This window comes from Camelina sativa, chromosome 12 (assembly GCF_000633955.1).
Source record: "Camelina sativa cultivar DH55 chromosome 12, Cs, whole genome shotgun sequence".
NCBI classification, from domain to species: Eukaryota; Viridiplantae; Streptophyta; class Magnoliopsida; order Brassicales; family Brassicaceae; genus Camelina; species Camelina sativa.
Genome location: NC_025696.1, coordinates 23210196 through 23223097, shown reverse-complemented (window position 1 = coordinate 23223097; position 12902 = coordinate 23210196). Strand labels below are relative to the sequence as shown.

The 12902-nt window shown below is 31.2% G+C and overlaps 1 protein-coding gene and 1 pseudogene across 1 annotated transcript in view; one reads left to right on the top strand and one right to left on the bottom strand.

The window, feature by feature from the left end:
- The window catches only part of LOC104732483 (xylogalacturonan beta-1,3-xylosyltransferase-like), a 24100-nt gene continuing 14970 nt past the window's right edge, over positions 3773 to 12902 (top strand). The window contains exons 1-2 of the mRNA XM_010452031.2: positions 3773 to 4285; positions 4392 to 4513. Coding sequence (XP_010450333.1) covers positions 3917 to 4285; positions 4392 to 4513 — 491 coding nt within the window. The 5' untranslated portion in view covers positions 3773 to 3916. The remainder of the gene's footprint in view (positions 4286 to 4391; positions 4514 to 12902) is intronic.
- On the bottom strand, positions 10944 to 12026 carry LOC104733057 (annotated as a pseudogene).

The window sequence follows — 12902 nt, the reverse complement described above, 5'->3', positions numbered from 1 at the left end:
GGAGCACCTGTCATGTTGGTAAGGAATATAGATCATAAGGGAGGTTTATGTAACAGTACGAGGCTAATTATTCCTCAGATGGCCAATCATGTAATCGAAGCAAGGATCGTGACAGGAAAAAAGGTTGGTGATCGAGTACTTATCCCTAGAATGTATGTTAGTCCACCTGATGTAAAGTTTCCCTTTTGTATGAGGCGACGACAGTTTCCTATTGCCGTGGCGTTTGCAATTACTATAAACAAGAGTCAGGGTCAGACGCTAAAACATGTTGGATTGTTTCTTCCGAAACCGGATTTCACAAATGGACAGCTTTATGTTGCCTTCTCTCGAGTCACAACCAGAAAAGGATTAAAGGTGTTAATTACAGATAAAGATAGGAAATGCCAGAATAAAACACTTATTGTTGTTTTCAAAGAGGTTTTTGAGACTGTTTAATTATTATGTTTGTAATTGAAAATTGTTTTGGATTTTTAAATCTAAATTTATTTTCTACAATTTAAACAAATTTTTATGATCTTTAAAATACAATGTGTCTCATTATACTCATTACAATTAGTTGTAATATATCTAAAATGGTACTATTGCTATGTAATTAGATATAATCTATATTTATGTAATGGTAAATATAATTGTTGACTGTATCATAAAGTCTAAATATCAACAATTAAATCTCAAACACATTTAACTTTTAATCTTGCATCATATCTATTAACAACAAAATCTGTCTTTCATCTGTTATCATAATTTAAATAATAACATCTAATAGTGAAAAAAAAAATGTGAAACGCTAAAACGTTAAGACTTAACGTTTAATCGTGACTGTTTGTTTTCTTACAATTCTGAAATTCCCTTTTCGTCTCCGACAACTGAGAGAAAACAGAAAAACCCTAATTTGATAGAATCATGAGTATCAATTATATTTTTGATCTTCATCGGGGAAGAACCAACTGGTGTACCCAAGCCAAGGTCTTGAATTCTTGGTATGTCTATGAATTCTTCAGCAAACGTGTTCTTCTACTTGTGGACGAAAAGGTTAGAGAAATTTCCAAATGATAATTCTACTTAAATTTGTTATTTTAAAAGTCTTATATATTAGATTACTAACACAATTTTATCAAATTTTGAAGGGTGACACAATTGAGGTGGCCTTTGTTCCAACAACACTAAAAAAGCTCCGGAAGTATATTTATGAGAGTGAATGGTATGAAATTAGGACTTTCAAAATCATCAATCCAACACTAAGGGAGAGGAATACTCATCATCCTTTCCAAATCAAGTTTACTGATGATTCAACCATGACTCAGTTGGAATCAGCAAATTCGAAAAATTACTTCCGATTCGAAGATTTGGGTGATATATATCGTTCAAGAATCCATCATCCCATCTCTTTTGGTACATTTTTAAAATACGGTTTATAATAATTTTCAACTGTACCCTGTGGATATAGATTTTTGTTATCTTTGTGTTTGAAAATCTTTAGACTTTTAAGAATTTTGGAACTTTGTGTATTGGTCCCTCCCATATAAAGTACAAATAGAACTTTTACCTAAGTAGTTTTATGTGGATGATAGATTTGGAAACCTTTATTTATAGATATTGCTATCTTTGTGATTGAAAATCTTTAGACTTTTAAGAATTTTGGAACTTTGTGTATTGGTCCCTCCCATATAAAGTACAAATAGAACTTTTACCTAAGTAGTTTTACGTGCATGATAGATTTGGAAACATTTATTCATAGATATTGCTATCTTTGTGTTGGAAAATCTTTAGACTTTTCAGAATTTTTGAACTTTATGAATTCGTTCCTCTCATATAAAAGTACAAATAGAACTTTTAAACTAAATATCTTTATGTATATGATAGATTTGGAAACAATTATTCATCTTTTTAGAAAAAAAAATTGACTTTTTGGCAAAAAAATAGATGTTTGCGGTTGTGTAGTAGCTGTAACGGACAACAGAGAACATGATAATGAAGTTGTTTTCACGCTATTAAATGGCAGGTAAGACACATTTATTCCACATATCATGTTGCTAAGAGTTTTGAGTGTCACTCTTTATAAAATGTTTCTACTATCTTCATCTGTAGGAATGAATCTATAAAGTGCCGTGCAGTCAACAACTATGCTACCCTTTTCATGTATTCATGGGAGTCGTCAGGATGCCTTCTCACATATCGAAACGAACCGGTGTTTTGTGTACTGCATTTCTGGAGGGTTGGAGAGTTTGAAGGTATGTACTATTAATAGAACTTGCTAGATTGAACAAATGCTTAAGACTAGGTTTTATACTCATTTAGCAAACTTTTTAACACTTAAAACATCCCTAGGTGAACCGTGTATTGTAAACACATTGGCCTCCTCCAAGATCTTTATAAAACCGGAGTTTGAAAGACTTGAGAATTACAAGGCTTTATAAGTTTTTAATGTTCGTAAATATCAAGTGGTGTATCATGTTAGGGTCTAACTTATGAATGTGTTTTCTAATTTTTTAGGTCGGAATTTGCTGGACATTATTACATTAAGCACATAATGCAGCATGAAGGGTAAACTGGAGGAATTTAAGCTGAAGGCACATTAGTTAACAAACTTTTTGTATATGCTAACTTTATAATTATTTTGGAAGTTTGTATGATCAAATACTATAAACCCTTTTATGGGTTGCTTTCTAAATTTTCTTAATGTTCTAAACAAAATTATAAATTATTTTGACCCAAATTCTACCTAATTTAAATTAACCACATAATATGTATTGGGCTCATTAAATACTTGAAAATTTGCTAGATTGAACAAATGGGCTTCAAAATATTTTTAAGAAGTTTACATATATTGAAGACTTTAATAAACATTTTATTAAATACTCTTCTTCATTGTCCATTTAAAAATGTGAGATTAAAAGTTTAAAATACAAAAATAATTACAATTTTGAACATTTTTAAAAAGAACAAAAATCTAATTTGAAAATAGGATATTAATTTGATAATTTTTTGTTATTTAATTCTTGCCTGCACAAGCGTGCGGGTAACTCTTCTAGTTAAATTAGTAAAGTCAATATATAGGTGTTGCTTATATAGGCTGATTTACAGAATCATAATAGAAATTATTATTATATGGTTCTTATCTACCAGAAAAAGTCTTGAAAGTAATTTGGTAAGCAATGTCACAATGATAAAGACTAGCAGTATACGTATAATATGACTTAGCTCTATACTGTTACTGTATTATTATTTTGTACAGTATAATTTAAAAATATATACAGTAGTTATCAATTCAACAAACGCATTGATTGTAGGATTATAAATCTTTGTGTCTAACTAACGTTAAAGATAAACTAAACTTTGTCTAACTTCTCTGTCCCTCTCCCACAGTATTACTGAATCAAGTTACGGGCCTGTAATCTGTATACTACTATATAAATGACCAAAAATATTTTTGATTCAATAAAATAATGCGTTGTTAATCATTGAATAAGCTCCATATAAATATTAAAAATAAATATATTTATTAAGAACCACTCAATAATATAAGATGGCATAAGCATTGGTCAAACAAAAATAATGTTGATCATTCTGTTAAATTTCCAGATAAAGACACTTCAAATTGCCATTTTTGCCATTTAGCAGATTAAAGTATCTATTTATTTATTTTAGCGACAGCAATTTTTTCCTTGTTTGATACATAAAAATATATTTTCTCTTTTAATAAACGTGACAAAAAAAAAATTGAATTTAAATATCAAAGAAAAAAAAATAAAGAGAACAAGTTGCTTGGTGAAGCAAAAAACTCATTTCTCCCACTAATGATATATGATAGAGACATAAACAAAGAATCTTTCATGACTTTTCTTCCTTTCTCCTCATATCACTTCCAAAATTCTCTTATGTCTTCCTCTTGTGAGTAAAAGAAACATATCCATCCATGGCTGCTCCAAGATCATCAAGCAGATGCTCTCTTTCTCTATTAACCCTTTTCTCCATATCTCTTATTCTTATTTCTGTTTCACTATTTGTCTTTACAAAGCCAAATAATAAGCCCTTGATCGATTACAGAAACCAACTATCTGTTGTCTCTGTCTCTTTTCCTCCTTCTATGTCTCCTCTTGGACAGGACAACACAACAAACACTAGTTTTGCTCCAGTCTCTTCTCCTTCTCCACTACTACTGCCTCTTCTTAGAGAGAGAAACACAACAAACACTACTCTTTCTTCCGTCTCCCATTCTTTATACGATGATCAACAAAACCAAAATAAGTCTCCAAGTCCTACAAGTAAAAGAGTTATTATCAGGGTATGTAATTATTCTTTTAGTTATTATTTTCAACTCTCACAAACTTTTCTAACAAAACTTATTTTTCTAATAATATTTAAAAACTGATTCTGTTTGGTACGATCAGAAGAGAAGTGGGTTGGATAAAATAGAATCAGATTTAGCAAAAGCAAGAGCAGCAATTAAGAAGGCAGCTTCAACACAAAATTATGTTAGCTCCCTCTACAAAAACCCAGCCGCCTTTCATCAGTTGAGTTTCACTATTCTTCTCTTCTATTTTTAATCAAAAGTTATAAAATAAAATACTCCATATAAATAATTTTCTCCAGTTAGTAATTATATAAGTACAGTATTTGAAAGACAACTTCTACTGGGGCTCCTTCTCTCTCTTAAAAATTTGCTCTCCCTTTTCTCCTTGCAAAGAACTCACCGCCGCTTTAGGTCATTGTCTCCGACCGGCGCGTGTGGGCCACCGCAGCCATGGCGTTGGTTCGGCTTTTGTTTTCTAGCTTAGTTATCTAGTTCTAGTGTTTTTTTGGAGAGATCTCTGGTTTTTCCAGTTTTTTTCTTTTTAGATCTAGGTTTTGGATTGTTTGATTTTGTTGCAGGTTTCATTTTTTCTTCTTTGCCTTAGTCTTCTTTGGCCTAAATCGCGATGGCTCTAAGCCACTCACAGTCGGTTTAGTGGTGATTCGGTTTCGACGACCTTTTGTTTTGGGTTTCCTCACACAGCTTCAACAAATCGAATGTAGGGCGAGATCCGCCTAGGTTTGGGTTTTTCTTACTGGTTCAAGTCACATAGATGATATTTCCGACCATGGCGTTTCCGACGGTCTCTGAATGCTTGGTTGAGGTTCTTCCGTCACGCCGCTCAAGATTTCCCAAGGTTTCTCTTCTGAAGACTCTAAATCACCAAGTGAGGCAAGATATTCGTAGTCTATCAAGGTTGTGGTTAGTTCTGGTGTCTTTAGCCTTCTAGTTCTTGCGATATTGGTTTGTTCAGGCAAAAAGAAGATTGATTTCTTTGTGTAAAATCTATTATCCTGTTTAGATCTATTTATTTCCTTGTTCTATTTATGTTCTTGTTTGACTCCCCGAATTTGGGGCTTAGTTTCTGAGAGCTTTAAACCTCGCCGGTTTGTTTTTCCGGAGGTAAAGTTTCGTCGACTCAGTTTCCGGAGGTTAAAGTCCTGCTGGCGTCGGTTGTATTTTACCTTTATCTCTTTTTAATATATATTTCAGATGACAAAAAAAAATACAGTATTTGAATGTACTTAGATTTATCAGTCCAAGGTGATATACCGCTGACAATTATGAATTTTCACATGGGTTTTTATTTTTCCAACTATTTAAGCATCGATTTCATCAAAGAACTCGGCATTTAATAAAAGTTGCAATAAAGACAAAAGAACACTATTACGCAACGTACTCGTGTTTTATAACGGCTCCGGTGAGATGCCTCGATTTAAGCAAAAGACTTCTATTTTTACTACTAGGTAAAAGTCCGTGCATATGCGCTAATTGCTGTATTAATTATGTTAATTAATTTTAATTAATTTAATAATTATAAAGTTTGTTAATATTTTTGGAAATGTTTCTTTCATCTATTCATTTTTAAAATATCCATTTTTAAATATGCAAAATTATGAAGTTTTATAAGATTTATAAGATATTTCTAGATAGTACGTACTACTTAGATACTCAATCCAAATATTTATAAGGTATATTTTTGTTTTTGTCAAATTTATAAAGTTTTAAAAGTTTTTTAAAAGGTATTTATAAAGTATATATAAAATTTTACACACATATATAGATAGTTTATGTATATTTTTCTAAGATTACACGTATTTCAGTTTTTCGTGGTATTTTTAATAAAATTTTTAAAAGGCGTAATTTTCAAAAGTGGTATTAGAAAAGAGGTTTGAAAGTCTATATATATATATATATATACATATATAACAAATAAATCCAAAATTCAATAATCAACTTTATTTATTCAAATCATTACATTATCAAATTATATAAAGTATTTCAATATAATTATACATACATATTTATCAAAAAAAAATTTATTTTTATTGTTCAGCCTGCATAATAGACCTCTTATGAGATAATGTTAGAAATACCATTTTGTTGATACCCCTTTTCAAAAATACCAATTTTTTTGGTTATTTTCCTTTTTGTTCTCTTTCACACAATTATAATGTGTTAAATTAACTTCTAGAATTTTTTGTTTTTGATTTGGATTCTCTATTTTAGATGTAGGATATAGTTTTGAGGGGGTAGAGTTTAGTATTTGGATTTTAGGGTTAAAATTTAGTTATGTTATATATTAAAAAGAGTATTATTGAAAATTAACAACAAAAATTGTATTTTTGCAAAAAGGTATAGTAAAAAGGGTATTTACTATGTATTTTGTTTGATATTTTTGACTATACAAGGTAAAACAAATACTGTATATTGTACATAGTAAAAATGAGTATATACTATGATATTCAAAAATTCAGTTTATGTTCTAATACATAAACTAAAGAGTTGAATAATTAAAATCCAAATCAGTTTATTTTTTTATATAAATTAAATACATTCCCTATAATATCATATGAATTGCTACATAAACTAAAGAGTTAAATAATTAAAATCCAAATCAGTTTAAGTTGTTTATATAGATTAAGTACATTCCCTATATAGATGATTTCTTTAGCTTGATTATCTTACCGTGCAATGATCAAAATTAATATTTTTTTGAATCTACATGATAAGTTTTTTTTGGATAGCCATCAAATTTATTATACATATGTAATTTAAAATTAAAATAATAAGAAAACAAAGAAGGAAGGAAGCAATACATAAAACAAACAAAACAAAATTGAAAACTCAATATAAGATATATCCAACTAAGTATATAACTAAACACTTACAATGAGTTTTCAACCCATGCAAAACATAAACAAAAGAAAGAAAATATTTAGAATTTGACATATGGTGGAGGAGGATGTGAGAATCATTATTTATAGGATTTGAAGTGATAGAAGTTATATTTCTAAAATTATTTAATTAGAGGAGTTACAATTATAATTGATAGTGTGTTTAATTGAAAATAAATATAGGAAAACAATAGTCAATTCAAAATTTATGTAATTTCAGTTACAATTTAGTAGTAAATAGTAAATTGAAAGTATGAATTTATGTATATGATTAAATGAGTTGAATTTTAATTTTAACTAAAAAGAAATATTATATATTAAAACATTAAAGAGCAAATTGAACAAATTATATATATATGTGTGTGTGTGTGTGTAAAAATGATTATTTACTATGATATAAACTAATATATAAACTAAAGAGTTAAATGCTGAAAAAAACTAAAGTGTAAAATAATTAAAATCCAAATTATTTTGTATGTAACAAATTAAATGTATTCCCTATGAAATCATATGAAGTGCAATCAAGAGCTTCATATAATTATATGTTGGATCACAAGAACTAACTATAATGATGAGTACACTAAAAATATGTATTACAATTTTTTAGAGGTTAGAGAGAATTAAAAAAAAAATAATTTAATTATTGTATTACAATAGTTTATTTTCTTAAAACATTGCATACTTTTACAAATAAAATAAAGGGTGAGTTACTAGAATATTGCATAAAAGCTTCCTTATTACAAAAGTAACATACAATTGTTTGTTATTACTAGACTAACCCATTGTACCTATACTACCCCTGAAACTAGTGTTGGGAAAAAACGTAATTACGGCTAATACCATTAGAAAAAAAAAAAACATTGGAAGTTGGGACTAAGTCTACCGATCCTTTGATGGTAGATTTATACACGTGGACTGATTAAAGGTGTACGTCAGATATTTTTGGTACACTTAGTTGTAGTGCTGGTACACTTTGCCGTCGACGTAGATGGTACACTTAGTTGTAGTGTTGGTACACTTATCGGTGGACGTATATGTGTATCAAAAACTAAGTGTACCAAAAATATCTGATGTACACCTTCAACAGTCAATATGACCCAAAAGATATTTATGGTAGACTAATGGCCTGTTGCGACAGATTTATTCGACAGCCTTCTCTCGTTTCAGATATTTTTGGTATACTTGTTTGTTTTTTTGAAATAGTTTTCGGAGTGTGNGGTATACTCGTTTGTTTTTTTGAAATAGTTTTCGGAGTGTGATGGTAGGTTTCTTGTCCGTGGTAGATTTAGTAAGCATTTTTGACAGCTGTAAAGTCTTACCAGAATAACACGAATTTGTTTGAGCTGTCAAAGACAGTCTAGCGTTGCGATAGACTTATTGGAGGTAGATCTAAACACGTTTGCTGTTCTTCCGATCTATGGTGTTCATGTAATAACGTTTGTAGCAGATTCATCAATCGTATTCTGTTTGTCGGCCGGAGCAAACGTCTTTTTCCTACTCTGTTTCGTTAATCTTTCCTCTGGGTTCATCCATGGAAGAGCTAGATATATGTTCGGAAATCTATATAACTCACTTTTTATAGGTTTTTAATTTAAAAATCAGATGTTGAGATAAAAATCTATAATAGTTGAGTAAAAACCCCACAAGTGAAACCAAAAAAATAGACATAAGTCGTGAAAAAATAAAGTGAGGCAGGGAAAATTAGGGTTTTCAGTCGTATGTTAGAGGTAGAAGACGAGGATATTATGGTAATTTTGGGTTCATTAAACCTAAAATCGAACGTGTACGTACATATAAACGTGTAGGTACATATGAACGCATACGTACACAAGTTATGAATGCATACGTACATATGAACACAAATTCGACTCCAGAGAACCGCCGCTCTGCAACACACGTCCCAGCCACCGTGGATGCGTCACTGCCGCGTTGCTTGTCAGAAACCCACCGCTGCGCTGACGGGAGGGAAAGATTGCTCACTCTTGTTGTTGCTACTCCGACGATAACTCAGACAAAAAACTAGATCTGAAACTTTGTTCTGAGAGAGCAAGTGAACCCAAATTTTGTCAATCTGATGTTTTTTACCAACTCAAATTTGATCTAAAACTAGATCTAAAACTTTGTTCTGATCTAAAAACTAGATCTGAAACTACGTCAATCTGATATTTTTTACCAACCCAAATTTAAGAGAATCCCAACAAAATGAGAATGATTCTTCAAAGTTTTTTTGTTTCTTTCTCTTGATAATCAAAGACAAATTTAATTAGAAATGGCATAAAACGTAATAAAACACACAACTCAGGTATAGAAGTAATTTGTAAACTTTTATGTGTTATTCTAGTAAGACAGAAATCTCAACGTGTTAGTCTAGTAATAAACCTACTTTTATGTAATATTCTAGGTAATTTCCCTAAAATAAATATGTAAGAAATAATCAAATATCTAGATAAAGAATAAAGATGATTTCTTTAGTTTGATTATCTTATTGTGCAATGATCAAAATTAATAATTTTTAAATCTGCATGATATTTTTTTTTGTATAGCCATCAAATTTTTATTATACATATGTAATGTAATTTTTTTAATTATCATATGTAATTTAAAATTAAAAATAATAAGAAAACAAAGAAGAAATGAACCAATACATAAAACAAAGAAATAAAATTGAAAATACAATATAAGATATATCCAACAAAATATATAATTAAACACTTACAATGAGTTGTAAAAAAAAAACGCTTACAACGAGTTTTCAATCCATGCAAAAACATTAAAAAAAAAGTATTCAGAATTTGAGATATGGTGGAGGAAGATGTGGGAATGGTTATTTATAGGATTTGTAGTGATAGAAGTTATTTCTAAAATAATTTAATTAGAGGAGTTACAATTTTAATTGATAGTGTGTTTAATTGAAAATGAATGGAGGATTACAAAAGTCAATTCACAATTTATTTAATTTCAGTTACAAATTAGTAGTAATTAGTGAAATTAAAGTATGAATTTTCAGTTACAAATTAGTAGTAATTAGTGAAATTAAAGTATGAATTTATATATATGATTAAATGTGTTGAATTTTAAGTTTAATTAAAAATAAATATTATATTTTAAAACATTAAATATTAAATTGACCAATAAGGAGAGATTAGAACTCTACTTTTATATATATGATTTTTTTTTTCAGTTCGTAGAGTTTTAATGCAGTTGAATTTTGAGATTAAGGTTTTTGCAAAACTAAAAAGAAGTTTTTATTATATTCAACTACATTCATACGGAAATGATTTTTTTTTCCAAAGTATGATTTTATATATTAAACATCATCAGCACCAACATTGGTGAGAACCAAAGAGAGTCAACATTTTTACAGCATACATAAAAACAGAGCAACTTTAAATTACAGAGCAGTAACTATTGGACAATGGGGGAATCAGCTAAACTTCATATCATGCACAAGAAGACTAAAATTACAATGAAGATCATTGTATCTGGTCTTAAAGCATTTAACATAAGCTTTAGATATGAAAGTATTTTACTTATCACCCCATCATCATCAAAAAGATTGCAGTCAAAGGTCTTCATGAATCTCTTCTATGACCTTTCTTCATCAACTATTCAACAGACCAGAACACCAGAAGGTGTATCAAAAGCTTCCACTTTCTTGATCTGAAAAGTGAAAATTATTACCTAAAACAAAAAGAGAATCTCAGAGGCAAAAAAGCTGATCATTCTCTGAGATTAGTATCCTTATTCGGTTTTCATGGGGATTCATGCTCAGTCGGATAGAACCTTAAGCCAGGATCCTTTCTGCACTGGCGAGTATTTCTTTCTGACTCTAACTGAACTTCCTTTCCTTTCCTACGTTTAGAGCACTCTCCACTTTCAAGTTTAGCTTTAGCTTTCCCTTTATTAGCTTCTCTCGCCTTAGGGGAGACTCTTAAAAAGTCTGAACATGAAGAAAGACGAGTTCCAAGCGGATAAGAAGCCATAAATTCTTCCAGATTAGGCCCAGGAGCAGCAGGTCTTGGTGGTTGTGAGATGGGAGAGTAAGAGGAAATCTCAGAACTTAGAGATGTATGGTTCTCGTGCAGAAAACTATAGATGTTGGAGCCTTCGCCTTCTTCAAAGACAGGACCTACTGGAACATTAAGGATGTCCTCTTGATGGATCGGTGGAACCAGATACGGGCAGTGGGAGGAGTCATGATTAATGCGAGAGCAGTTAGTACAAAACTTCTTGAGTTTTTCATACTCAAAACCTATCATGGCCCCTTCTCCTAATTCAAAACGGACTTTTCTAAAGAAACGCAGGCGGTCTGTGATTCCAAACTCTATCTTTACTCTTATAAAAGAGATCTGCGAAGTAGTCTCCTCATTGAAATCCAACTCAACAACCTTACCAAGAGTTTTGGCAATAAACTTGACCGATTCTTCTGAAACATAGGGCAGAGGTATACCTCGGATTTGGACCCAGAGATCAATACTGGTAAGGAAATCAAGTTCAGGGAAGTCTTCCCACCTTTGTAGAGCAACAAACCAGTTGTCAACCACCCAAGGTCCCCTTCGTAGGACTGCAAACAGATCCACCTCTGAACTAAAAAGAAACTGGACATAACTGTCATCTAGAATACGTCCATGAACCCGCGAAGCTATACCCTAGTGATGAGGTAAAAGGAAGATCACTCGTCTAAGATCTTGCTCTCTAGGGTTAAGAGGTCTCCCAATCAAGCTAACTCGATTCCTAGCTAACACTCCAGCGTAAGTGGTATGAGGAATAACCAGTTATGGGTCATGTCTGCGCAGATCCATATATTGCAGATCATTCCACAACTCGTCAGACATAAGAAAAAAGAGGAGAGGAAAGGAAAGTAAATGTAATAGTAGTATATGGAACCCAAGAAGGAAATATATATAGGAAGTAGAATATCGTATAAGAATATTCAACTTTAAACTTGGGGATTCAGGAAACTTAGGGATGAAGAGATAATGACCAAAAAAAGTCAAAGTAGATAAAAAAGGGGGTTAAACCAAGGTAAGAGATGATGATCAAAATATTCACCGCTTAGGACTGAAAGACTTTTGTTTTTGTTTTTTGTGATAAGTTAAAAAACTTACTGAAGACAACCCTTAGATAGTTACATATATATAGAACAAGAGAAGAGGATACTGATTAAAGCATAGTGCTAGAAAACATGTTGTTGTCCTGTATCATTCTCTGTTCATGAGCAAAAAAACCAGTGAGCCAAATAGGAGCTCCACGAGCCACATATGAAGATAACCTCAGGTCCAGAGTAACACTTTTTGCAATTTGTAAGGTTCCATTGTTGCAGTCTGTCGGTTCAAAAAGAAGAAACCATCTTGGTTTGTCTTTACCAAACATAATAAGCGGAGAGATATAACTTACTAATGCTGGCCATTGACTAGGATTGTGCATAGCTTTGATGATCTCCATAGTGGAAGAACCAAAAATCACATTCTCCACATGCAAACTTGCCATACTTTCCAATGCCCATTTCCAGCTCTTGATTTTGNATCAAATTTAGAAAGCAAACCCTAGAAACTGCAGTTGAGAGATTTCAGAGTCGAAAGGCCATAACTGTATCATATAGAATAAAAAAACATCTGCGACTGCGAAGAAGACAGAAGATGAAGAAACTTGTTAGTTAAAAAAAAAACCCCAACCAGAGGAAGAAGAAGAAGAAGAAGAAGAAGCAGAGT